This window comes from Eretmochelys imbricata, chromosome 13 (genome assembly GCF_965152235.1).
Source record: "Eretmochelys imbricata isolate rEreImb1 chromosome 13, rEreImb1.hap1, whole genome shotgun sequence".
NCBI lineage: Eukaryota > Metazoa > Chordata > Testudines > Cheloniidae > Eretmochelys > Eretmochelys imbricata.
In genome coordinates, this window is record NC_135584.1 from 2,269,390 (window position 1) to 2,296,449 (window position 27,060).

Consider the following 27,060-nt stretch of genomic DNA (forward strand, 5'->3'; position numbering starts at 1 on the left):
CTCGCTCTTCGTGCAGGCAGGCAGCCGTAACACACAGGCCCAGGGCTCGCTCTTCGTGCAGGCAGGCAGCCGTAACACACAGGCCCAGGAAGCACAGCGACATGGAGTATGAACGTTCGCCAGCAAGGAGTCATTGGACTGAGCGCATGCAGGTTCACAGCATGAACAGACCACACAGCAAACTCTGCTGAAGCACAATGCACCTACAGAGATGCCCAGGCAAGGGGCACACAGACACGGGTCAGGGATGCTCCAGGGAAGCACGCTCTTCCACTCGTATCCGGGCACCAGGGGCGCACCTGCTTCTCCTGCCTCGGACACATTCCTCAGCCAAATCCCATCCATTAGCTCCCAGCCCTGTCTGGACACAGCCCGGCATTCCACATATTGCAGCTCAATTGTGCCCCTGTTTCAGGAACAGCAACCCTAGGACTGCAGCCCATTCAGGAGGGAGCCACACAGAGGAACTTAAATACCACACTGAGGATTAGGTCAGCTCTGGTCATCGCTCAGACAAATAAGTGGATCAGAACAACTGTGTGACAGGAAGGGCAGGAGCGAGAGTCTGGTGGCTGGTACAAACCAGGCAGTTTTGGGAGGAGGAGGAAAGAAGAAGGGAACGGTTTAGAAGCTGGTGCACAAGTAAGTAAAAGGGTTTCATTGAACAGCTGGTATCAGCAGAAGGGCAGTGTGTGGAGCATAAGTCAGGGATGGTCTAGGTCAGTCGTTCTCAACCAAGGGTACATGCATCCCCGGGGGGGCGCAGAGCTCTTCCAGAGAGTATACATCCCCTCATCTAGAGGTTTGCCTAGTTTTACATCAGGCTCCAGAAGAAGCACTAGCTAAGTCAGAACAAGCTAAAATTTCATAGGGACACTGACTTGTTTATACAGCTCTATTGTTTATACATACTACACACTGAAATGTACGAATAGTATTTATATTCCAGTTGATTTATTTTATAATTCTATGGTACAAGTGAGAAAGTCAGCACTTTTTCAGTACTAGTGTGCGGTGACCCTTTCGTATTTTTATGTCTGCTTTTGTAAGCAAGTCGTTTTTAAGTGAGGGCTGCGCAAGACAAATCAGCCTCCGGAAAGGGGTACAGGAGTCTGGAAAGGTTGAAAGCCAGTAGTGCAGGTTTACTTGGTCCTGCATCAGCACAGGGGTCTGGATGAGATGGTTTCTCAAGGTCCCTTCCAGCCCTACGTTGCTGTGATTCCAAGTCCTGCTTGGCCCCTTACACTTCATTCAGATGCCTAATTGTACTTGAATCTGTTTATTCTAAAGGATACAAAGTCCTTGCTGCTGCAGCCTCCACAGGGGTCACAGGAAAGTTCACTCATTAAAGTTTCCCTGTAGAGCAAAGAGTGGGGGAGGAGAGGGACAGACTGATAGCAGCAGCTAGAACACCTTCCTTCCCCCCTCCTTTCACACACACCTTTGGACTCACTGCACATGCGCTAGAATCCCATCTGTTCTCTTGCAGTCTGACCCCTATTGTCCTGCTGCATGAGCAAGGATACAGGGAACAGGAAGCCAGGGACCGCCATCTGCTTGTCAGTCGGTGCAGCTTCTTTGTTTGAAGCACAGCTCAGAGTACACAGGAAGCAGCTCCCATTCCCTCTCCAAGCGGCACCTAATGAAATAAAGGTTTTTCTGCAGCGGGGAAGGGAAGGGGAAATAGACAGAGCGGAGTTTAAACATGTGACATCTGACCCAGGAGACTGGCTCCTGGGCGTTCTAGAGCCAGGCTCTCCCTGCTGCTTTGCCTAGGAGGTGTGTGCAGGAGGGGAAAGCTATTTCTGCGCAAGATCAGACTGTTTTCAAGAGCAGCACTAATGCCACATACCGATGGTGTGAGAAGCTGTGGAGATGTGTGTGTAAATGAGGAGGAGGAGTGAAGGCGTGTGTGTGTGTAAGTGTAAGACACAGTCCATGTCCATGAAAGGAAAGGGGTATGTGATAACGGGGTAGCTTGTGTCCAAGATATTTAGAGGCTTGTGCATAGGGAGGAGACTGGGAAGCATGTGCAGGGCACCATGGCTGGGAGCAGACATATGCATAAGAAAGTGTGCCGGGAAGCTGGGGGAGAACTGTGTAGGCACAGGGTCGAAGGGAGGGTGTCTGTGCCTGTGAAATGGGGAGCTGGATGGTCTGTATAACAAAGGTGCAGGGAAAGACAGTATATGTCAGTGAGCCAAAGAAAGGAGAGAAGGTAAAGGGAGTGAGCTGTGACTGTGAATTGGAGGGAGCTCTGGGAGAAGTTGGGGGGAGCTGCAGTGGGAAGCAAGTTGGATTGTGCATGGAGGACGAATGGATGGCGTTTCTTTGCAACGCACAGACCTGGGGTCTACATTCAGATGCTCCGATACCACAGCGATAGAAAGACAGACATACTGACTGACTCCCTACCTCTCTCCTGGGTACCATCCCTCTTCTGTGTCCATATATCTGTGTGGTTCGTGCAGAGGAGCAGGTAGTTCTATCTGCAGAAGCCATTGCTACAACAGGACCTATGCAAGAAGTCCCTGGGATGGGATGGGTGCCTGTGTTTTTAATGACAGGGCTCCCCTAGGTCCCATAAAGCTTCTTCCATTTTGCACTAATATGCATTTCTGCCAAAAGGCCCAGTGAGGTCTGTCCTCTGGGGTCACTACTGACTCTGAAATCTCTCTGCAGCGGGCAGTACCTGGGAAGCTTGAGGGCCTGAAGTTCATTTTTTCCTGCGGGGGGAAGAACATCACTTCCGAAATAGCCTAAGAGAGAGTGCACAGGGAGGGGAAGGGCCCCTTTCCTACAGCGTTGGTAAAATGGAAATTCCACAGCAAGGAAAACTCCCATTGACTTCAGGGGAGTGAGTAAGAAAAGGACTACTCTTCCCATGGTGGGGAGGGAGGGAAGGAAGGTGTCTGCCATTCTTTCACTTCGGGGATTGTTCAGCAGGAAAGCCCCCAGCGGCGAGGGGCTCTGTAAACTGCTGGACTTGACACAGTCAAGCTGCCTCCCAGGAACAGGAATGTTCTGATCCCGTAAGCTGCCATCCATCGTTCAGCAGGGGGGTCATGCCCAGGGGTAATGGCCTGGAGCCTAGGCCTATGTGTTATGAGTATCTGTTCCTGGCAGTGCCCATGCTGACTGGTGTGCAAGCCAGGCACACGGAGCACATGGGATTCTGGGAACCCAGGTTCAGCAGAGCGAAGGGTCATAAACAACTCATTTCTCTCTCAGCCAGTGTGCCCGCTGGCTGTCTGGAGCAGGATGCCACCTCCTCCCTTTGGGAGGGCACAGAAGCTGCTCTCCTGGCTTGTCTGCAGGTGCCCAAGGGGTCTAGGGCCGATGGGTGCTTTAAGGGAAGGGGTCTGAGGGATTTGAGATAACGTGTCCCTCTCATTGCAGATGATTCCTCATCAGAGAGCTGCAGTGGGAATGGTTCCTCCACCCTGAACCCCTCCACCTCCAGCAGCACTCAGGGAGACAGCACCTTCCCGGAAATGAACGGGAATGGAACTGCTGCCCCCATGGACTTCACTGCTTCGGCCGAGGACCAGCCCATCAACCTGTGTGACAAGCTCCCGCCTGCCCATGTCACTCCTTCCTACCAGTCAGACAGCTGTGCCGACGGGCTGCGGAGCCGGGTGAAGTACACAGCAAAGACTACAGCAGAGGTTGGTCTGGCCAAGACTGCGGGGCTTCGGAGGGTGCACAGACTGCATAAGCAGGGGCAAAATGAGCAGCCTCATTTACAGCCTTCCACAGCCTGATAGTAAAATGGAGGAAACTGCACACGAGATGTCCGAGGGCAGCAGAGGACTTTGCTCCTCTCCATGGAGAGGAGAGAGCACTGCTCAGCCTGGGGGCTGGTTGGGAGAGGGGTGGAGTCTGCTCAGGGAGCTGAATGCATTCCCTTCTAGGGAGGGAAGGGGAAAGCATCTAGCTGTGCTCTGCTGGTTCTGAGGAACTGCTAGAGAGCAGCTGTGCCTGGCCTTGCTCCAGGCTTGGGGCTCTTGCTGTTCAGTAAAAACAAGGCCCAACTAGAGACAGTGTGGTTAGCAGAGGTAAGGAGAGAGGAAGTATTGTACCAGGAACCCCAGGGCCCATGGCATGCAGCCATAGCCCTGCCCCCAGACAGCTCCACAAAGACCCTGCTGCTGAGCATGTTTATTTTCGCATGGCCTATAAAAGACATTACTATGGAATGGGCTTTTAACACTCCTCAGTGGAGACAGAAGCATCTCCCGCCCTTTCATCTCAGCCCCAACTCTTTCAGTTCTGTTTCACAGAAGAAAATCCCCTTAGGCATTCCCTGTGAAAGTCATTCCCCCAGCCTCCTCTCCCAACACACCCTAGCCATAACAGATGCAAAGCCAACAGTCAGCGCAAGCATAGTGTCTTCCCAGGAGGCTTCAGCAGATGCTGTCTCTGCTGTGGTGGATCTCCCAATCTCACTGCAGAACCATAAATCCAGGATCAGCCACCTGTAATGCCTCAGCAATCCCCTCTCACAGAAACCAGCTTTTTAAAGCTAAGTTTGGGTGGCAGAATGCACATTGTGCCCGTTGCCTGGTGGAGTAAGTGAATCTCTGCTGTTGTAGGAACAGGTTCACCAGTGGGCCTGTTAGCGTTCCCAGGAGTACCCAACTGAGTGTTCTTGGGAACACAGTGAAGCTCTGTGTGTGCGTGTACACGTCGAAACAGTGACAAAACTTTCAGAAGACAGCACCTGGTGTACACATGCGTAAGCCGCGCCCCCTACAGCTCCTGTGCCCACGATCAGAGTGACAAGTCCAGAGCATCCACCGATCTTGACAGAACTGTGGGCAAGGACAGATGGCTTGAATCTTTCCTGTTTTGTGCTCCGGACTTTGGCCTGCTTTATCTGCACTACGGGGATGAAGGGCCCATAAGGAGCGCCTCTCAATCATACCCATTTTACAGATAGGAAACTAGGCTAGACACACAAAGTACCAGATTTCCAGAGTATTTAGGTGCTTAAAGATGCAGACAGTGGCTCTGTGGGATTTTCAAAAGGCCCAAAAGCCAGCTAGGTGCCGCTACTTCAGTCCTTTGAAAATGTAAATGGGGGCGAGGTGCCTAATCTCCTTTGGCCATTTTGAAAATTGCACCACATCCCATCTTCGTCTTTAAGTACCTTGGAAAATCTGGCTCTAAGTGACCTGGCCAAAATCACACAGGCAACATCTGTTGCAGGGTGAGAACTGAATCCAGGGCTGCAGAGTCTGAATCCATGACTTCAGCCACAGGGCTACCGTATGCCATTCCTCTCCCTGACAGGAACAAGATGAGAGGTCTCACACAGGAACAAGATGAGAGGTCTCACAACCCAACTGCAGGGTTTTCTAGAGAACAGATCCCTGTACAATTTATGGCCTGTTGGCCACAGTGTAATTCATCACAGATGGTAATAGAAGGACCCCACACCTGCCCTTTAAACAAACTCCGCGTAAGAGGGAGTGGCTCCATGGGACTTTGCCTCTTTGCTGCTTCCATCTTCTGATGCTCTTATTTATCACAGTTTGCCCGAGTCTCTCTTTTGCTAATTTTCTCTCCTAGCCCATCTGCTCCTGTGTGATCCTGCAGTGACCCTAACGCTGAATTTGTGACAGCTCCATCATTTCCAGGGCAGCAGATTGTGATGTCATAAGGATATGACTTCATAGCAGGATCAGGCAGCAGGAAAGGCTATGTGGTGAGGGAGAAAGCTTTCTTTTAGACAGACCTGTAAAAGGAGCACAGTAGCCAGAGTAAACTGGCAAAGACAAAGAGATTCTGCTTCCCCTGTTCCTTGGCCTGTTTGAAATCAGGCTCCTGGCCTTTGGCAAAGACTGGAGGGTGAGTTGAGGTCTGGGTGCTCATGACTCCCCCTGTTCTCTCTCAGTCCCCTCCATACAGTTCTGGCAGTTATGACTCCATCAAGACCGAGGTCAGTGGCTGTCCGGAGGACCTGACCGTTGGCAGAGCGCCCACAGCAGATGAAGATGATGACGACCATGACGACCATGAGGATAACGATAAGATAAATGACTCAGAGGGGATGGATCCAGAGCGATTAAAGGCCTTCAATGTAAGAGTAACAGGCTAGGGACGAGTGGGTCTAGCTGTCCTAGGTCTCTGCTGCGTCCATCTCCCCAACCCTTCTCCATTCTCTTTGCAGATGTTTGTGCGCCTTTTTGTGGATGAGAATCTGGACCGAATGGTTCCCATCTCCAAGCAGCCCAAAGAGAAAATCCAGGCGATCATCGAGTCCTGCAGCCGACAGTTCCCTGAGTTCCAGGAGAGAGCTCGCAAACGCATTCGCACTTACCTCAAATCCTGCCGCCGTATGAAGAAGAACGGCATGGAGATGGTGAGCTGCTTCCCCTGCCTTCCGTGCCCTTGTTGCCCTACTGCTCTCCCTTCCTCACATTCCTCCTGCTCGAAAGGCCTCCCTAGTGCCTGCAGACTTGTCCTCCTTCCAGATGTGTGGAAGAGAGGAACCAGATCATGATCCATTTCGGATATTGTCTGTGCCCCTGCTTCCAATGCTAGTTTTTTTTGAAATGTCACTACATGTTCTCTGCCACCCGAAGGGTGTGCATGGCAGAGACACACTGACACTGGCGGATGGAGAAACAGATGCAAGCACTGGCGGGTTAAAAAGTTGAGGCCTTATATATCTTGATTTTAAATATTAACTTTTAAGAGCTTGCGAGTATTCTGTGCTCTTGCCATGCTCCTGGCACATGTACAATGCACAATCTGAATGGTCAAGACACATAAAATGATTGTTTCCATCAGTATCCATGTTTCCCAAAAGATGACCTACCTGGTTCTATGTCTCCACAGACCAGACCCACCCCACCACATCTGACCTCAGCCATGGCAGAAAATATCCTTGCAGCTGCATGCGAGAGTGAAACACGGAAAGCAGCCAAGAGAATGCGGCTGGAGATATATCAGACATCCCAGGTACGATCCCAGTAATCCTTTGCATGCTAGGCACAATTTCATCTGCTCTGTCCCCAGTCAGAGGCAGAAGATGAACCAGAATTGACAGATGATGTCATCAGAGATCTTGCTCACTGGTGATGTGCACAATACCTGGTTCAAGCCATGCAAGTTTGGTCTGCTTACAGTTTGCCTAGAAAGGGAAAGACCAGGCTGTGCATGTATGTTGTAGAGGGAGAACGTAGGCAGAGCACATGTGACGGGGGAAGACAGTCTGGAGAACAGGAAGAAACAATTTATATGGTAGTGAGTGTGCGCAGGGGAGGCTGAGAGAGCCCAGACTGAAGAGAGATGAGGACAGGGACAAGCAAACTAGCAGTGGAGGGACTGTTGTGCAGGAGGTGGGTGAGGGATGCTCCCTTTAATTGACAAGGACGTGTGAGCAGTAGTTCATTCCTAACACAAGGAGAGAGCAGCAGCTACGCATGCCTGCTCTGCCCAGGGGGAAAGGGTCAGGCATGCTTTGGCTGTGTGTATTTAAACACCTTCCTCACAATTTTCTGGGAAAGCTGTGGAACACGGGAGCTTCACATATCTGTAACTAGGTTTGAAGCCATCCTTGCTCTTTCTATGCTCTGATTGGCTGGGATACCAGGATGCTGGCGTGGGCTGGCCCAAGAGGTCATTCCAGGGAATCAGAGAGTAGAAAAGCCAACTGTGCTTGGTGCAGCCCTTCCATTGGAAGTGAAGGGCAGGAAAGTCTCCTCACTGGAATAAATCGGTTTGCTTTCCTTGCTGTAGGATGAGCCGATCCCCTTGGATAAGCAGCACTCCAGAGATTCCACAGCCATCACGCACTCCTCCTATTCACTGCCAGCTTCATCTTACTCCCAGGATCCGGTCTACATCAACGGAAGCTTGAACTACAGTTACCGTGGCTATGGGACCCTTGGAGGCAGCCTGCAGCCACCCACTTCACTGCAAACAGGGAACCACAGTAATGGTAAGAAAGGCAGAGGAGTGGCACTTGGGAGTGACACAGAATTGGGTCTCCTCTGTCTCCACTCGCTCCATTCAAATGGGGTTTGAAGACTGCTTGAGAGGAGTGTGCTATAGAATACAAGCAGGGAGTTGGAGGTTCCTTACTGCTCTCCTTGCTCTGCAACTAGAAAGATGATGCTTTGCTAGGCCATGCCTCCAACTCTGGCTGAATGAGGGGAGGCTGAGGCTGCTCCTGCTCTCCAAGCACTGCCGATGCAAGGGGCTCACACCAGCCCCCTTCCTCTGGTCTGCAGAGCCACCCCTCAGTTGCTCCTGAGGACCCCCTACTCCCACAATAAACTAGATGACTGAGGCTGGAAGACAGCATGGGAGAAAGACAAGGGCTGAACTGTGGGGGAAGGGAATTTAGTTTAACTTAAAAAAAAAAAACCCACAGGTACCACCTATTAATAATTAACCAAGGCAGGCACCTGTCACCACCCTGATTGCCTTGCTGATATGAGACAACCCTTCCGCCACCCTTCATGTGTCTTTTTATAGGACGCTGGTTGGGCCAGGGGTCCTGTCTGCCTGTGAGTTAGGAAAGCACTGATCATGCTGTGGGTGCTGCCACAATCTAAAAGATAATAAATAATAACCCTCTTGCTAGCAGGAGCGTCGGGGGGAGGAGGCTAGGCAAAGGGAGCGTGGGATGGGGGGTCTGTGTTGCAAGGCGTAGGGAAAGAAAGAACCTGAGGAGAGGGAGAGAACAAGCCTGATCAGTTAGATTTAATAACGTGACAGTGAATGATCCAGTAAACAGAATGATTAGTCTGGGCTGGGGAAGCATAGGACCACACTGAGGGCCAGCCCTGCCTGGCATAGACATGCCCTGACCAGAAGCCTCTCTCTGTAAATTATGGAATTGAGTGATCTTGCATCAGAGGATCTCACACATCTCAGCAGTAGCCTCTTGGGTTTGTTCTTGTGCCACTCCTGAGCAGTAGTGGCTGGAGCCCCTCTAGCCAGACCTGTCAGGCAATCACCTGACCTGCTTCCACAGCCTCGCACCCAGGTGCATGCCTGGAAACCCTGATTGGAGAGCCTGGCCAGGAGTAGTGTGCAGAGAGGAACAGGGCTTTTGCTTCTGGATCTATCTGGGTTCTTCTAAGAACCCCTTTAGAACGGTATATGCAAGTCACCTTGCCCATCTCCATTAGCACGCAACCAATAGCACAAGACTTCTTTCCTCCCTGAGACATTCCCCTCAGCAGTCTTTGCCACTGAACCCCTCGCTCCTGTTTGCTCCAGGCCTCAGTGCCTTTCCTGGGGCCTCGCCCCCCCACCCCTCCCTAGCTGCATGGAGTAAGGATTTGAAAGGATGTGATTTCCAGAGTCCTGAAAGATGCCTGTCTGGGATTAACTGTTATCATCCCTTCCTAATGCCTCTTAACCCTGAGTAAAGAGCCCACCCTAGTCTCCAGCTGCTGAGACCTAATCCTTACAGCTAGAGTAGAGGATGTTACACTTCCTTTCTAGACTAGCACAGGCATTCCGGGGCTCCCAGTGCAGGAGGGGAAGCAGGATTAGGGTTAGGTGGCAGTTTCCACTGTGCAGTTTCCTTGAGGAGCTGCCCACCCACACAGCTGTTCTCATGACACCTTACCGCAAATTGACCAACCAGGGCCTATTCCAGGCATGCACAGGAAGCACAAAGCTGAAATCGTGCTTCTCTCCATTTTGGCCTCTGCCCCAAACCCTCCTCTGCCCAGGCTCTTGCCAACTCCTTTAAAGCCAAGAGAGCTCCTGCCAGATCCTCTCATAATTCCTTCCCTCATCCCCATCTGTGTCCCTTTTTCACCCCTGTTTGAATGAAGTCTGCACTATTCTGTGTCCCCCCGCCCTCCCACCCGAGCTCCTGGAGTTTGTGCTGCAGCGCCATCTCTCTCTTATCTATCACTCTGCATAGAAACAGGCCGTTTTCCCCAGCCTACCCACTTCCCTGTTACCCCATTTCCTTCCTCCTCTTGAGCAAGCTTTATGCTCCCAGTGCAGCTCCCTTCTCGGCTGTTTGTTGCCTTTCCCTCTCCACTGAAACTCCCCTCAAGTCACTAACCCCACTCCTTTCCCCTCCATGACCTCTGCTGTCTTCGACTGCCTACTTCTCCTCAAGCCCATCCCTTGACTGTCCACTGTTTGTTCTACTCCTACTTCGTTGATTGCTGCTTTAATGTTGCCTCTTGGGGGACCCTTTCCTTCTCCTCCTGTTACCCCCACTGTTGGGTTCGTACTCTCCCTTCTCCCTGCCACTTACCTTCTGGGTGACCTCACCTCCTCCTGGGGTGTCCCTTATTTCCATTGTACTGATGGCTCTCAATCTACCCCTGCCTAGACTCTCAGCTTTCCCATCTCTGCTCTCTCTTCCTACATGTCCCAACACTTCCTCAGCCTGAACACAGTGAAAAGCCCAACTTCTCCATCACCCGACAGCTCCATCCCTCCCCATCACTCAGACTCACAATCACAGAGTTAGCTTCGATTCTTCCATTTCCTTCTCTCATTGCATCCAGCCTCCTCCCTCCCTCCCACTGTCACCACCCTTCCCCACTGCCAGAATTGTGCTTCACGCTGTGGCTGTCTGCCTCGGCTGGCCTCCCTTTCCTTTCAGTCTATTTAACACACAACAACTGAAGTCATTTTCCTCCTTAACCACCTCTCCTCAAGGAGCTCACCAGCTCTCCTGTCAAACTCACTGTCCCTGCTTTTAAAGCACTGCCACGGTCTGCACCTCCTCCCACCTTGCACCCTGCCCACAGTTCTTGCTTTACTGCTCCCTATCCCCTCCTCCTCCCACCAGCACCTTTGTGCCTTCTTTCATTGTCCTCCCCGACCCAGATCCACTGACTAGGCCTCATTTCGCCACGACCAGCCTCCTCTCAAGTGCTGTCTGCTCTTCATCTGTAACCCAAATCACACCAGGATCTTCAGACAGCAGGGGGATTAAGCCTGCTCAGAAAGTAGGCTCCTAATTGCTTAAGCAGCCCCAAATTCATTCAGTAGTAAAGAGCACCCCGCAGCTGCCACCGAACTCGCTGGGTCTCCTTGCGTGGATGGAGGGCCCAGTGTGCAGGGCACTAGCCTGGGACTGAGGAGACATGGGTTCAGCACAGACTTCCTGGGTAGGCTTGCACAAATCAGCTGGCCTCTCAGTGGCTCTTTTCTCCAGTTTTAAGCTGAAGAGAACAGCCCTGCCCTGCCCCACAGGGGTGCTGAGAGAACAAGCAAGATTGTGAGGTGCTCAGATACCAGGGACCAGGACTAGAAAAGTACCTCAGAGAGAGAAAAAGTTACTCACTTGCATCAGGTTACGGTTGTGTTTGCGGGGTTGGAATTAACTCATATGCTCCGGGGATTGTCTCTCATTGGTGGAGCACATCATGCAAACGCACAGTCCTAGAACAATATTTTAGTCCCCGTCATTTGATTTTTTTTTTTTTTTTTAAATGAAGGCATTTTGTGTGTTGAAGAGGTTTTTTGGATGAGCCAAAGAGCAACATCCCCAAACATGCTCAAGGCTACTGCTCCTCCTGTCACACCTATGTGTTGCTGGCACTGGGAAACACCCTCTTGCAGAGTATGCTTGGGCGCCCCTGCTGGAACCAGGTGCTGGAACAATTTGTGTAGTGGGGGTGCTGAGAGCCATTGAACCAAACTAAACCCTGTATTTGATGGAAACCACTGGGGGAGGGGGGCTCCTCCTAGTTCCAGAACCTATGCCAGGAGCATGAAAATTACACAACTGACCATAAACAATGAAACCACTCCATGCAACATGCTGTCAAATGCAGAGAAGAACCAGAAACGGAGAACACTGTTTCCCCTCACCCTTAGGTTTCAGAGTAACAGCCGTGTTAGTCTGTATTCGCAGAAAGAAAAGGAGTACTTGTGGCACCTTAGAGACTAACGAATTTATTTGAGCATGAGCTTTCGTGAGCTACAGCTCACTTCAGTACTCTGAGGAGTCGGTTGGAACAACTGTAGGTACAATATTTTCTCTGAGTTGACTGAGCCTTTACATTTTATGCTCATTCAGCCAAGCTCCCAAGTGTTTCATTGCGATCCCAGCCCATTACAAACTGCAGTGAATATATCTTCGTATTGTAGGTGAAAACCCCCTCCCTCCTTGCCGGTTTTATTACAGTGTTAAAACGGAGGTGTCTGAATTGTGCCTGATCTGACTCCTAGCCGAGCAGAGGGTTAGTCTGACTGTTCGTACAGTATGTTCACAAAATACACACACACCCCTGCTCTCTTCGACAAGGGGAACCGAGAGCCATGGCGGCGCCTCTGTGACACAGCAGCAGTTGGAAGGTGCCTACAAGTTGACAGTCTGTTCTGTAGGGCTCAGGACTGCATGGAGAGTGCTGTACACGGGGCTCTGAATCAAAACAGCAGGTGCTGGTGGAGTTTTCGCCTCTAAATTGGATGCGCCACTTTGGGGCAGCAACTGTGCTAGTGTCTTTTCCTGAACCTCCCTCTTACTTTTCCATTGCAGGTCCTACTGATCTCAGCATGAAAGGTGGGGCCTCAAGCACAGCCCCTTCTAACAGCACCAGCAGGGGGATGCCAGCTGCCCAGCTAAGCCCCACAGAGATCAGTGCCGTGCGGCAATTGATTGCCGGCTACCGAGAGTCAGCGGCTTTTCTTCTTCGGTCTGCAGATGAACTGGAAAACCTCATTTTACAGCAGAACTGACTCCTGGTGTCTGTGTAGCTCCTGTGGCAGAAGACAATTTACACCCTTTGGAAACAGGCTCCCACTGGTATCCCGCTCAGGACTAACCATCGTCCTCCCACCCAGTAGCTGGTACATTTAGTTTTTAAAGGTGGAACCCTAGAACTGTTTTCTTTCACACTCCAAGCACCTGGGACTTGGGGCACAAGGACATATTTTTGACTCTCTCAACACAGGTGCGCCTAGATGAGCAGAAGCAGCCAAACCTACAGCTTGGATGGGTGTGGGATTTTTTTAGGGTGGAAGGGAGCTTGGGGAGGCTTGGGGCTGCAGATGTATTTAGAATAACCTTTGTGGACCCCAACATTAGAATCCCATCCCCAGATAATTACCTTTCAAGGTCTTAGGTGAGCAGAATTGCATATTTATTGAGAAATGGTCCCTCTTCCTCTCCCTTTAGTAATTTATTTTTCTGAAAATGGATTCTTTTGAGTTTGTACAGATTGCCAGTTTTGTGTCCGTCTGATCAGAAGGAATTTATTCCTGTGAAATAACACATTCCATATCACTACACTACTAATGGCTGAGTAACTCCACCGACTTCTCCTGGGAGAGACCCCTTTCCACAGGATGCAAGTTTGCCATCTAGCCCTAGAACTTCTAGGCTGCTCAGCCTCCAGCAAGCTTAGGCAGAACCTGAACAATGAGGAAAGAGTGTCTTGTTAGACCTTTACTCTAAGCGGTCCTGTAGCAGTAGCAATGGGGTCCGATATCTCCTGCAGAGAGACTCAGCAAGCTCAGTAGACCTCCAACTGGAAGGACCTCTTACACTCATTTAGCTCATTGCAGAGCAAAACAGGAAATATCTGAGAACCACTGTCATGCATTCACCATCCATATTCTACCTCACACTCTATTGTGGGCTTTTTCCAGGACTCATTGGGGTTCTGAAAGTTCACTCCATAATGTATATCACTATGATGTGCATCCAAGACTGGGGAGCAGACAAGTAGATAACACTGAGGAGTCAAAACTAAACCAGCAGATAGACAGCTGACCCCAGCTGGCTCCCTTTTTGTTCAGAAGAGAAGGAAGGACATGCACTGCTGATGGACAGCAGCTCCCTGTCACAATGGATGACGTCTGACCTCTCCTCAGTGAGGAATCCCAGGCTGTCTCCACAAGTGTACGGGAAACCAGCGCTGGGGGCAGCAGCAAGAGACCTGTTTAGAGAAACTCACGTGAATAATAAAGACCAGTGCAGACTTTTAGGGAGAAAAGTAAACTACTTCAGTTAAACAATCAGTTCATTCCTACTCAAAAGGAAAGAATTAGGAGACTCTCAGCAGCAGAAAGGGTGTAAATTCTCCCCAGAGCCCAGGTTCCGCCCCTCATCCCCCCAGTAACAGTCCTGGTAAAAGCTCACAATTCCTAAAGTGTGGGGAAAAATCTGGCCTGATCACCATTGCTGTTTCTCCCCAACTCCCACCCTCCCAAGAAACAAAACCAATGCACTTCCCTTTGCTCAGTGCAATACCTACTACCAGTGCTGCTAAAACCAGGGACTTTGCTCGAGCATCAAGATGCTGAGCAGGGCCAAGCAATGCAACATAGTCTGTAGCCATAAAAAGCAGCAGTAAATTGCTGCCTAAGAACCTGTGAGAATTCTCCTCACCCTCTCCCTTGTCAGTGCTGGCAGAATTCGTCTCCTGTCCTCCTTTCCAGGGCCAGGACCACAAGCAGCAGCACCAGATAGACTTGAAGAATATTAAAATAATTTTGATCATTTTAAATGCAGGTGGTTTCCTTCTCTGAAGTTAGCTCCTTTTAGACCAATTTATTGAGAACTCACTTCAGTGATGAAGGTTTCTGCTCTGCAGTGGTGGTCCACTTTGTCCCCCGTCCTTCCCCCCCTCCGTCCCCATCCCCCATACTGCAGAAATAACCATACTAACACATGGGTTTTACACTTTCAGGCAGCACAGGTTGGGCACCAGCAGGGACTGAGCCTGAAATGGTTTTTCAAGAACCTTTTTAACCAAATTAGTTTCCATTCATGCTAGTGGGAAAACTGCTGGCTAAAAAACAAGGCCCTATCCCTTTCCTTAGCTGTAAAGTAGACCAGGCTTCTGGCTCTCTAGAACAGGACTGCCCAGCCTGGCCCTAAAAGGGATTAACTAGTGCATTGACCACTTTCCCCAAACCCTGAACTCTCCCCAGCTGCTGGAGAAAAGGGATTTAATTCCTGAGCATTTTCTACACTCAGACAGCCCTTGCAGGGAGAAGGCAGTGGTTTTGTTGTAAATCAGAGTTGATTCCCCTCATTTCAACATGAGCCAGCAGGGTGGTTCTTTGGGAACATTCTAACATTTTGGTTCTTAGCATATGTGGACAATAGACAAAATCTGACCAACCTCCAGGGAGTGTGGGTCAGTATCAGAGCTAAGGTATCCGAGAACAGAATGACCACACACAAGCCCAAATTTCAGGTCCACACTTCACAAGCCTGCTTGATTTGTCCACTGCATCCTCCCATACTTTGAATTTATGTAAATATTTATTTTTATGTGTACAATACCATGAAGTAGCAAACCTTTTACAAAATGTTAACTACAGTCATTTGTGAAAGTCTTAATGTTAAAGAGAGGCAGAGACAATCGCTGTCCCAGAATTCTCTATAGACATTACTTAATGGTTGCCTCCGCTCCTTTTAAGAGGCCATCAAGAACACGCAGCCATAAATTTGCCAGCCAATTAGCCAACAAAAACATTGCCCAGGGGCTTATTACAACAGATCAACATCAGCTACAGTTTGTTTAAAATTGTATTTATGCAACATCTAGCTGTTTTTACCAGATCACCCTGGAACTTCATGTTTAGTAGCTCTTAATATTTAAACCACTGGTAGAACACAGTTGAGACTTATGATTGCATAGGAAGAAGAACTGACAGCCTACTGTGTAACATCAACTCATGTTCATAACCTGCAGCTGGCTGGCACAAACTCAGATTTCTGAAGCCCTGGTGACAGTAGTACCTGTGACAAGTTGTGAAACAAATGGGATCCACTGCGTATTGGTGTCAGGGAAAGTTTTATGTAAACTGCATCTTTAGTCTCTTTGGCGCTATCTCCAGAGAACATCTCAGTGCTCTAACTGATCCTTACTCAACAGTGGTCCGACTCTACTCAGAGGCTGTTTCATAGCCATCTTTGTAAGTTTTCACTAGATATTAAAGGGTTAGGAATCTCAATTTACGATTCTCAATGATAAGGAACGAACAGGAGCAAAATACCCTGGCTTTCCAGAGGCTTTGTGAGGGGCAAAAGGGGAGCACTGGGCTAGCAGATGGTCTGGAAAACCAGTGAAGAAGATGATAAACCTCTCGTCTTAATCACCACCACTTGTACACAGGGAATGTTCAGTTCCCAACGACAGTGTTTCAGCAAGGGGAAGTGTTCACAGGATTCCCAGCAGACGTGACCTGAACCTCCCCACTCCAAAGGGCCACCTTCTTCCCACAGGTGACCATAGGATTTAGTACCAGTCATTTACAAAATGCTGCTTTGAACTCAGAGGGTTAATATACTTTTGATTTGTAATTTTTTGTAACACTTTTTACAAGGTAGCATAGTATTTCACCAGAATACCAACTACAATCCGTCCATGGTCTGATTTTTATATAATTTAGTGGTGCTTTAGAAACTTTTGTTTGGTTGTTTCAGAGCTGTACAGCTCAGTTCTTCGCCTGTATCTACCTAAGACCAATGTGAACCTTTGTATTTTTGCTCCTAATTTTGGACTCAGTGAAAGTGTACTGTTTACATGTACAGAACTCCCAGCCCCTGTGTGTTCTGCAAACCTGCTGTTGAAGAGGAAGATGCACCTCACCCAGTTCATCTGCTTAGCAAAGCCACAGACACACTTGACACATAATCAACCACCTTAAAAGAAACAAAACTGGGATGTGCTGCAAGAGATGTCAGCGTTTGCACAGCCGAACACACTTTTAAGTGATCAATTTAAAAAATAGCTGTAGCTTAAAATTTGAGAGCTGATCTGAGGGGGTGAGGTGACCATAAACAGCCAGGACCCCAAACAGAAGTAGAACCATATGATGGTGTATTTCCCTGCCTCTCCTCCCTGACATCCCAGGCATGAAGGTGAACGCTACCTAGCTGATTTTAGGGTTCCAGTTGAGTCTAGAACAATGCTCAAGCCTAGTGGAGGCCAGGGAGAAGGGCGAAACCCCTCTTTCCTTCAGCACAATTGAACAGTTACTGATTCACAATTAAATGATCTTAGATGTTAATTTCAAATAAAAATGATAGGAGAGTATTCTCTCTGGAGACACCGGAGCTCCCAAATGGAGTAGGAGGCAGTTCGTTTAGAAAGTTAGTACATTTTGGGGGGGGAGGGGGGACACGGACGACGACACGACACGCTCAGAAACTGAGCATATGGCACTTAAATCACCATGGAAAGAGAATCCAGCTTCGAAGGTGACACTTTATTGCTTAATCAATTGATTAATTTCTAAATGATATTTTTGCAGATAGGCACCTATGCAACTTAATGTGGCTCTTTTAAGCAGATGAGCACTTCCTCCTCAATAAGCTGTATAAAAATTTGTGTTATATACTGTGGATTTTTCCAGTAAGTGTGGCTTAATATTTTAATTCTTAGAATGTGTGTCTATTATATGTGATGCAACTTAATTCTGTTCTGTTTGTGGAATGATTAGCACAGGCCAACTCCCTGTCCCCCTCACTTAACAAAGACCAATGAGCTGTTAATCAAGCTGTTATTTCCATGGTATTACTTGCTAAATGCACTGATTTCATAAGTATGTGGAATCCTTTTTTTCTTTTGAATCTGTATATCATATATAAGACTGAATCTACTTAATAAACACTGTATAACAAACAGGACTCAGATCTCTAGTGTCAAACATAGCTAGGGTCACTTTTACCTCTTGCTTATAAGGCTTTTTCCACCAACTGAGACATATGTCATCAGCTGTCTCCCGAGTTCCCATTAGAGATCTCGGATTTGCAACCCAGTGTCAGTCTGTGACCTAACACATGGAAAGTCAGTTTGTTTGTTACTGGTACCAAGAACAGCTTTCAAATTTAGGTGTTTTAAAATAAACAAACACCTTCATCACTCAAGTACCTTAAAACAAGCTGTGCTGTCTCTTCCTTAACAATCAGCTGCTGCTATTCTTATATTTTAGATAGCTACCTCAATAGTCACTTCTGGGACTGGCAAAGCTGTTTTTTTGACAAAATGAAATTTTTTGCTAAAAAAGTGTCTGCTTTCATGGAAATTTTATTTGCTTTTCCCAGTAAAAAACTCTGTTTTTTTAAATGAAATTCAGTATTGTCCATAAAAAATATAGTTTCCTGACCAACTCTGTTAATTACATATAATAAAATAAATAACTACGTGGCACTTACATGGTGCCTCTGTACTAAAGGATCTCAAACCACAACACAGTTAAACCTCACTAATTCACGTCAGTGATCTGGTGACAGAGGCAGAAGGCCTAGGAAAGACAGGTATGACAGGTTTTAAAGAGCCAGACTGTATGCTAAAACAAGTTTCCATTGCCCTACCTTTGATTCCAGAATGGGCAGGGCTTCCCCAGCGACAGACAAGAAGTTGGCTGACGGACCCTTGCAAGGGAGTGACCAGGAGACCCGCTGTGAATGGCTGAATATTATACATTAGTAAGCAGTCAATAAGAAATAGCAAGGAGAGGGCATCCTAAATTGTACTTTATCTAACAATTCTATATTAGTCGTAATTATTCATGATATTTCATAATATATACACTAGTAAATGTGTTCTATTGTGTGTTTTGAAAGCATAATGAAGTCTTAGTAATACTAGACCTCTACTCTTAAATCTACATTGAGTAGTGAAGAACCATTCTAATTATGGGGTGTGGCGATTACTGTGCATGTCTACAGTGAGTTTTGAGAACAGTTAGAAATACCTGTCATTGTTTCAGTAACTCCACACCTGCAAATGGTTCTGTTGACTCAAGGAAGTGATGGATTTTGCTGTTACTTCCCAGCTAGTTAGTCATTCCATTACGACAGGATCACATACCAGAGCATTGCTCAGCTAAATGCAAAAGGCAAGTTGGAGGTGTTCAGGTTTTTTTAAAAAGTAAATTCTATTACTTACTAGAAAAACAGTATGGAGAAAATTTTTAAGTATTCTTCATATTGGACCAATGTGAGACTCAAGCAAAAAAATATTAGGGCTTACCTTAAAACCAACTATGAGATCTCCCAGATCCCTGCTACTCCAGAGACAGCTAACTCTGCTACTGTCAGACACTGCACCATCAGAAAGACAAGCTATTGACGTCTCAGGTTTTCAGCCATTTTAAAATTATATTTAACATTTCTAAATGGTGAGTTCATGTATTTTTCACAATTAGATCAAGTTTTCTTTTAATGGATGGCTCATCTAACCGCACGCATGCTTCTAGGCCTACTCAGCTACAGTCAAAGAGCTTCAACTGATGGCAAAAACAAAACAACAAAACTTGCCATAAGCAACCACTTGACTTTTAAGAACAATACATTACCAAAGCATCAGCGTTTAGACGATATTTAAGGCCAATGAGTTCCTATCTGACTTCCACTCATATTACTGGAGGGATTGCTTTGTCGTTAGAACTGATGCTTACATATAGATAAAATTCAACACAATGTGCTGAGAGACTAATCTAGAATTTAAAACATGAACCTTGTTCCACACGTAGAACATGTGTCCTTGTATTAGGCAATAGCAGCAAAGCTCAGCTATGTTTCTCTTTCCTCCTCTTTTCCTCCATACCCTCCAAGTATGGGCTGGATGAATGGACTATAAGGCGGACAGAAAGTTGGCTAGATTGTCGGGCTCAACAGGTAGTGATCAATGGCTCCATGTCTAGTTGGCAGCCAGCATCAAGTGGAGTGCCCCAGGGGTCGGTCCTCGGGCCGGTTTTGTTCAATATCTTCATAAATGATCTGGAGGATGATATGGATTGCACCCTCAGCAAGTTTGCAGATGACACTAAACTGTGAGGAGAGGTAGATATGCTGGACGGTAGGGATAGGATACAGAGGGACCTAGACAAATTGGAGGATTGGGCCAAAAGAAATCAACAAGGACAAGTGCAGAATCCTGCACTTAGGACGGAAGAATCCCATGCACCGCTACAAATTAGGGACCGAATGGCTCGGCAGCAGTTCTGCAGAAAAGGACCGAGGGGTTACAGTGGACGAGAAGCTGGATATGAGTCAACAGTGTGCCCTTGCTGCCAAGAAGGCCAATGGCATTTTGGGATGTATAAGTAGGGGCATTGCCAGCAGATCAAAGGACATGATCGTTCCCTTCTATTCGACACTGATGAGGCCTCATCTAGAGTACTGTGTCCAGTTTTCGGCCCCACTCTACAAGAAGGATGTGGAAAAATTGGAAAATGTCCAGCGGACAGCAACAAAAATGATTAGGGGGCTGGAACACGACTTATGAGGAGAGGTTGAGGGAACTGGGATTGTTTAGTCTGCGGAAGAGAAGAATGAGGGGGAATTTGATAGCAGCTTTCAACTACCTGAAAGGGGGTTCCAAAGAGGATGGATCTAGATTGTTCTCAGTGGTAGCAGATGACAGAACAAGGAGTAATGGTCTCAAGTTGCAGTGGGGAAGGTTTAGGTTGGATATTAGGAAAAACTTTTTCACTAGGAGGGTGGTGAAACACTGGAATGCGTTACCTAGGGAGGTGGTGGAATCTCCTTCCTTAGAAGTTTTTAAGGTCACGCTTGACAAAGCCCTGGCTGGGTTGATTTAGTTGGGGATTGGTCCTGCTTTGAGCAGGGGGTTGGACTAGATGACCTCCTGAGGTCCCTTTCAACCCTGATATTCTATGATTCTATGGCTGGTATTAATTTTTTCTAACAAGCAAACTAAAGAAGCTACAGGCAAGAATGAATCCACTCCTGCTAAACTAACATATGCAGTCACCTAGGTTCAGGAGCCACTAGAAGACAACAGCACCGGGTGCTACTGTAACAGCAGCACTGTAGAATATAAACCATTATAGTTAGCTTCCATACCGTAGTATATCTATATATTCCAAATGTGGCATTAGATGAGTTATCAGATCATTTGCCTTGTTGAAATTCCACTACAGTGAAAGCTGGATCTACTGAATAGAGGCGTGTGATGCAACAGCTGACCGCAGTGTCAGTGTCTTACTAACTTTCCCTCCACTCCATCCCCTACAAACCATCACTGCCTGGAAGAGAAACAAATTTATTGACAATCTGAGCTTACAGCTAGTTTCAAGTGTTGTAATTGGTACCAAACCATTGCATTGATTTGAAATCAGCATTTAAAATCCCATTAACCCAACAATTTAACCAGACATCAGAAGAAAATGCCATACAATAGCAGAGACCAAATACTTGTTTAGGAATACTTAAGGAATTCCCTAGGTAGGTTGTACTGTGTGTAGTGCATTACCACCAATAAGGTGACTATCCGGGAGCAATACCATTGCAGAAGGGCTTGTACAGCAGTGAACTTCGCTCTGGCAAGAAGTCCAACAACCCAAACTACTTGTTTTGTGCCGTAAGTACTTTTAACTTCACTTGGCTCATATACACTACTGGCAGTTGATGCAGTGTCTTCAATTATGTTAGTATATAAAAATGACATACCGAAGTTCAGACAAGAATGACAGTCCCCTTCTGATCAGCTCAGTTTAAAAGCTTGTGAGGACACTGCCAAGGCAAAAATGAGAAACTCTGCCTGAAAAAAACAAGTGTTTTCCCTCTGAGCCTGGCTATGGCAAGACAACAGCAAACCGGTAAGTTCCCGAGCCCAGAACACCAAGCCCATTTCAGAAGAAGAGGATTGAAACCACACATGCAGGTTTTACAGAATGTTTATTTTTCCAATACCACAAGGGACATACAAGAGCAGGGCCCTGCTGGGGAGCTCTGCAGACCAGACCAGCTTCAATCTGTACCCTACAGTGGCCCCAAAGGATACAGAGCCAGACTGCCCCAGCTCTGCTCCCTATCTTTGGTAAGCAGGTTTTCACACCATCCCCTCAAGACTTCACTAATACTGCATTTCAATTCACCCCTGTCTCTCTTTCTCCCATTTCACAATATCAAACTGCCACCTGGGTTATGGGTAAACCATTTCAGAGACGAAGAAGGTTTCTGCAGCCCACAGATTTTACACTCTCTACAGCTCTCAAACAGGGAGGTCTACAATTAAAAAAAAAAAAGCATAGTCAAGAAAGAGGTAGGTAGGAGCTAGGAAAGGGGTGGGAGAAAGCTGGTAAATGAAATGGTAGGTTTGCTTCTTCCCCACTTAGAGCAACCCATTCCCGAGAGGCAAACACTCAAAGGAGGGTCGGTCACTTTTTCTGCTCGCATCAATTCTGGATACGTACGGGCTTTCACACAAGCTGTCCATGGAGACTCACCAGTTCTGACAAGGACCAGTAACTGTTATAGAAATATTTTTTAGAAGAGCGAGGAGCAAATTACATCCAGCTCAGCAAATCAGGGCAGGCATCCTTGAGATTGCATGTTGCAGTCTATCTGCCCACAGCAAAGCCACGGAGGCCAGAGGGAGGCAATCTGAACCAAGAGTGACCCCTTTGCATGTTCAGCCTCACATTAGGCAGCACAGAATACAGTGGCTTTGACTACAGATGTAGATTAAGAACTAACACCACTTTAATGTAATACTGCTGTAGAGCCTGAAAATAAAGAAACAAAAAAAAAACCCCTTTATGTTCTATGTACATTACATCCATTTACAGAATTGGCCAGTACTGTGTACAACATATAAATACATGATCAAACAGATGCATAGAGGATACTTACAAGAATCAAATAATTCACTTTATACATCCAAGAATGAAAAGTTAAAATATAAAAAAAAAAAAGGAAACACCGCTTAGAATGTAAAATGACCATCACACACAGATGCACAGCCAGACACTTACAGGTGGTCAGATGCTGGCATGGCAAGGTTCTCATTGTAGGGCTGTAATATGGGGAGGTTACCGGCCACACTAATGAACTCCTTGGCTTTTCATACAAGTCTGTAGCAACATTTGGCCAGAAGAGGCAGCCTGGTCCAACAGTTCCACAGACTACACATCTTATTCAGTCCAGCAGAAGGCATTGAAGCTGGCAGCCACTACTATTTGCTTCTTTCATTCCCTTAACTGGCTCCATCCAATATGCAATCACCCATATATGGCTCTTCAGCCACCTGCAGAGTGTTTTACTAGTTACTTGATTCTGCTGTAGCATTCAAAGTACTGCACAGCCACCACCTATAGAGAAGCTTCATGTCCACATTTATTGTACAGTAGTACTTTTTCCACACAGACAGGGAACGGAGAGTGGAAGACTGTATTCTGCTCTGCTAAGGCATGGCTGGGACTAACCTAGCTCAGCCCTTAAAAACAGACAGCACTCTGTTCCAGTTCCTTTGGATGTAAACGTTTCCTTTAGAAAAGGTCCATGGATTTCCAGAGCAAACTGCCTCTCAGTCAGGTAGTAGCCTCAGCACGTGTGCCCAGAGCACAAATCAACATTTCCATGATGGCGTTAAGCAGAAGATTGCTCCAGTAGGGCACAACCCACAGATGGGGGAGTGTAACTGTGAGTAAGAACAACAGGTTTTGCACTGTGAATTTTAGTGGAAAGGCAAATCAACTCTCTCACCAAAACTTAAAGTGTAATATTGTGTCTATTATAAACAGAATAATATTTTGTGTACAGGTTTTAGGGTCAGTTATCAAAATACACACACTAAATATACAATTTTCCCGATGGCCATAATTTATTATCTCACCACAAGGCACAATACACAAAGCTTCGAGGGTCCTATACAGTCATCGTGACAAAATGCCCCACATCCTTTACACATAATCATGGCTTTAAGGCTGCAGGAACATTTGAGTGATATTTCTTCAACACTGCTGCTATCAGCAAACATCTGCACAGAAAGGGAAGTATTATGGTTTGCAGCAAAGTTCGCTTTGTGGCTTAGCTGCATCACGCTTCCAGCAAGGCTTCTGGGAAAAGCTGGAGTTGCGTTGGATGAATAATTAAAGCTGGTGGAATGAAGCTGCAGCTTAGAAAGCTTCCCATAAAATGCTTGTTTGATATTGAGCTGAGAGGGGATGGAAGAAGGCTCCAAGGGCTGATTGAGTCCTTTTCCCGGTTCTCTTGGTAACTTGAAAAATGGCAAGTCCATAACAAAGGGAACACTCTGCAAATGCTCCATCAGTTCCACTGGGTTGCGTGTAACATCCTTCCTGTTCTTCATGATACTACCCTTGGTTGGGCCTCCACAGGCCAGTACGTTCTCATTTTTTATTCCTCCTAGAGTGTTTGCATGTTGCTTCGAAGGCCAGTCTTCCCTGACAGTTGGTGCTCCTTCTCCAGATGCAGAGCTCTTATTTAGTGAAATCTGCTTGCTGGGGGATGCGGTTCCCATGGTTGCAATGTGCTCCAAAGCTCTTGGATGATGCAATCTAGCAGCAGCGTTGCAAGGAAAACCAGAACCAAAGAGCTTTTTGCCCTGGACGCCAACACAACTTTTATTAATTGAGGTTCCACCGATCCGATTTGGACCAAGAGAGGTTACATTTGGAGATAAAAATCTAGGTGCTGCAGGTGGGTTTAACTTTTCAGGGCTTTCACTTGTAATAGTATTTGTTAGTGGACTGTGCTGTGGGACACCATGGACCAGGGGCAGCTCTTTTTGATCTTCAAAGCTACAGGAAGATGATGTTCTTTCTCTAGGGCCCAACTCTTTAGGTTTCTGAGAGCCACTCACCATACCTGCCAGTTGGTCTGGAGAGCTCAAGTTACGGCCAACTTTGGAATGCTTGTCTGGAACATCAGGCTGGTTCTCCATGCTTTCTGTTTTGGGCAGTACCGTCCCAGAGTTGCACTGTTTTTTCTGAGGATCTCTTAAAGCACTTGGAGAGTGGAAATCATCACTTCTGCTTAGGTTACTTGTATTTATTCCCACATCTTGGGAAGACTCTTGGCCAAAGCAGCAATTGCTACTTCTCTCCACTTGTAATGAGTGGTTTTCTGATGTTCTGTCCAGAAGTGACTCCGTAATTTCCAACTTGATGTTGGCATGTGATACTGGTAGAACCTTTTCCAAAGAAAGGTTCCCCTTAAGTAACTGCATCACCAGAGGGTTGTTGGCTTCAATAGAAGATATGGGCCGAGTGGAGCCTGGTGGCTTTTTCTGACTCTCAGAAGGTTTTTGAGGAAGAGGCGTATGTGGTGCCCATCTCTGAGGCTGAGACACGTTGCTCACCATTGTTACTGATGGCAAGTCCACCATGTATGGGAGACTCTCAGTGTTCACAGAAGAGTTCAATCTAATCCCTTCATCTCTCTCAGTGTTGCGCTTATGGCTGGCATTTCCTTTTCCTGTAGCCTCCTTAAGGTGGATATTCCTGAAGTATATATCCACCTCCACATTCTCATCAGTTAGGTCAGCTTCAAAATCTGAAGCAGTATCTGTTGTTTCGCTATGCGTACTCTGGATTTCATCATCTCCATTTGTCTTAAATCCTTGTGTCTCTCTCATGTGTTGACATACATTTTCTGTGTTTGCTCCTGATGGCCTCTCCCACAGCTGTGGAAGCTTCTCAGAGGTACCTATTCCATTCTGAACAGTTAAACCACCAAGTGAAAAAGGTTTCACCAAAGACCCTTTATACTGTTCTCCATTCTGTAGTTCACTTTCATGCTGTTTTCCTGTCTGTAGGTGTGTAAAGGCAAGTAACTCTGAGCCCATGTTCTCCATTCCAACAGTATTCGTTTTTGAATCATCATGATCAGCTACACATTTTCCCGTGGGTGGCTTTGATCCATTAAATCTAGCTTCAATTTCTGGCTCATGTTGTTCTTTACCATCTGATGAGAATTCTGGGGTAAGGCTAGAATTATTGGAGAAAGTTTCCTTCATAGGAGAACTACAATTCAACTCTACCGGAGTGCCAACATCTTCAATTCTTGGTACAACATTGATATCATCTATGAGATAAACTGCAGACCCCTGTACCTGAGAACAAAACAGATCATTCTCAGGAGGAACGCTGCATTCTTGCTTATTACTCTGCCCTTCCTGAGAGGCAATATGCGGTGCATTTTCAGTTCTTACGTCATGGAGGCACTGCTCAAAGTTCTCCTCCTGCCCCAGAGAAGCTGCAGTGTCAAAAGATGGTCCAGTCAAAGCATCACCAAGCTGGCTGTTAGCTAAACCGTCAGCATGTTGAGCAACATCTTCTGTTCCACCTGAGACAACATCTGCAGCATGTTCAAGAATGAAGACTCCCATACCATTAGGAGTATAGGGGTCCTGTTTTGCAGGTTCACATACATTTATTTTAGCTACCTGTACAGCTACCTCAGCAAAGTTAGTCTTTTCTCCATCTAGATGGAGAGGCGGCAGTAATTGTGTTCGTTGTAGATCTGACGCACACCTTCCATGAGTTCTCTTTGATCTCCTGCACTCTGTATGGCTACTGAAGTCTCCTCCACCACCTCCTTTATCGGTGCTGTTCCCTCCTCCTCCTGGCCCACCCCCACCTCCAATGGCAGCTGTAGCGGCCTCTCGCTGGGCTCGGGCTTGCAGAGCACGAGCTTTAATGTCTGCGAGTGTTCTGGCACCAGTTCTGCCCCGACCAGAGGACTCCGTGTTGGGGATGATCCTGGGGCATATCTGGTAAGCGGGCTGACCCTTAACCACCCAGGGTGGTTTGATACGTGAAAGTTGAATCTGAAAAAGAATCAGAGGAGAAGATGTTAAACTAACACTTGATATTCTCAGAGAGCAAAAACCTTTAAATCGGTTCATTGAAATTCAGTATATTTAGTTAAGATTCCTAGAGGAAGTAATTTTTGGCATTTGGTAGTGCTGCTACTCTTGGCCTCTTGATGAGGTCCTCAAGAGGTTTCTACTCAGGCTCCATATCATGGTATCTTTTAAAACCCACTTTATAGTGAGATCATCTATGTCATTACCCACCAGACAAGTATTAAACTGATGGCTTAAACACTAGCTGAATCTGGACTCTTGAGAAGAGAGAGAGTTTTGATTTCTGTCAAGCATAATCCATTCGCACTGAAATTAGTAGGATGGCCTCCTGCTGCCAAAAAGGACACAGCCGCAATTGCACCTACAGAGGAGTATAAGCTGGAGACAAGAGGATTCCATCCCACATGGAGGTAGGTGAGGAGTCTACAAGGTTACAATGAGAAGGTTTGAAAATCTTCACTGCATTAAATCAGCCCATTTCAGGAAAAGCCATCTCTGTACTCACAAAACT

General features: G+C 47.1%; 2 protein-coding genes across 3 annotated transcripts in view; one reads left to right on the forward strand and one right to left on the reverse strand.

Moving 5' to 3' along the window:
- Nucleotides 1-17,588, forward strand: part of NOL4L (nucleolar protein 4 like) — a 103,152-nt gene extending 85,564 nt beyond the window's left edge. Inside the window, 6 exon segments of the mRNA XM_077832103.1 lie at nt 3,400-3,668; nt 5,900-6,085; nt 6,176-6,367; nt 6,847-6,969; nt 7,750-7,951; nt 12,485-17,588. Coding sequence (XP_077688229.1) covers nt 3,400-3,668; nt 5,900-6,085; nt 6,176-6,367; nt 6,847-6,969; nt 7,750-7,951; nt 12,485-12,684 — 1,172 coding nt within the window. The 3' untranslated portion in view covers nt 12,685-17,588.
- Nucleotides 17,589-21,596: 4,008 nt separating this feature from the next.
- Nucleotides 21,597-27,060, reverse strand: part of ASXL1 (ASXL transcriptional regulator 1) — a 30,012-nt gene continuing 24,548 nt past the window's right edge. For both annotated transcript variants that reach the window (XM_077832093.1, XM_077832094.1), the window contains one exon: nt 21,597-26,510. In XM_077832093.1, coding sequence (XP_077688219.1) covers nt 23,544-26,510 — 2,967 coding nt within the window. In that variant the 3' untranslated portion in view covers nt 21,597-23,543. The remainder of the gene's footprint in view (nt 26,511-27,060) is intronic.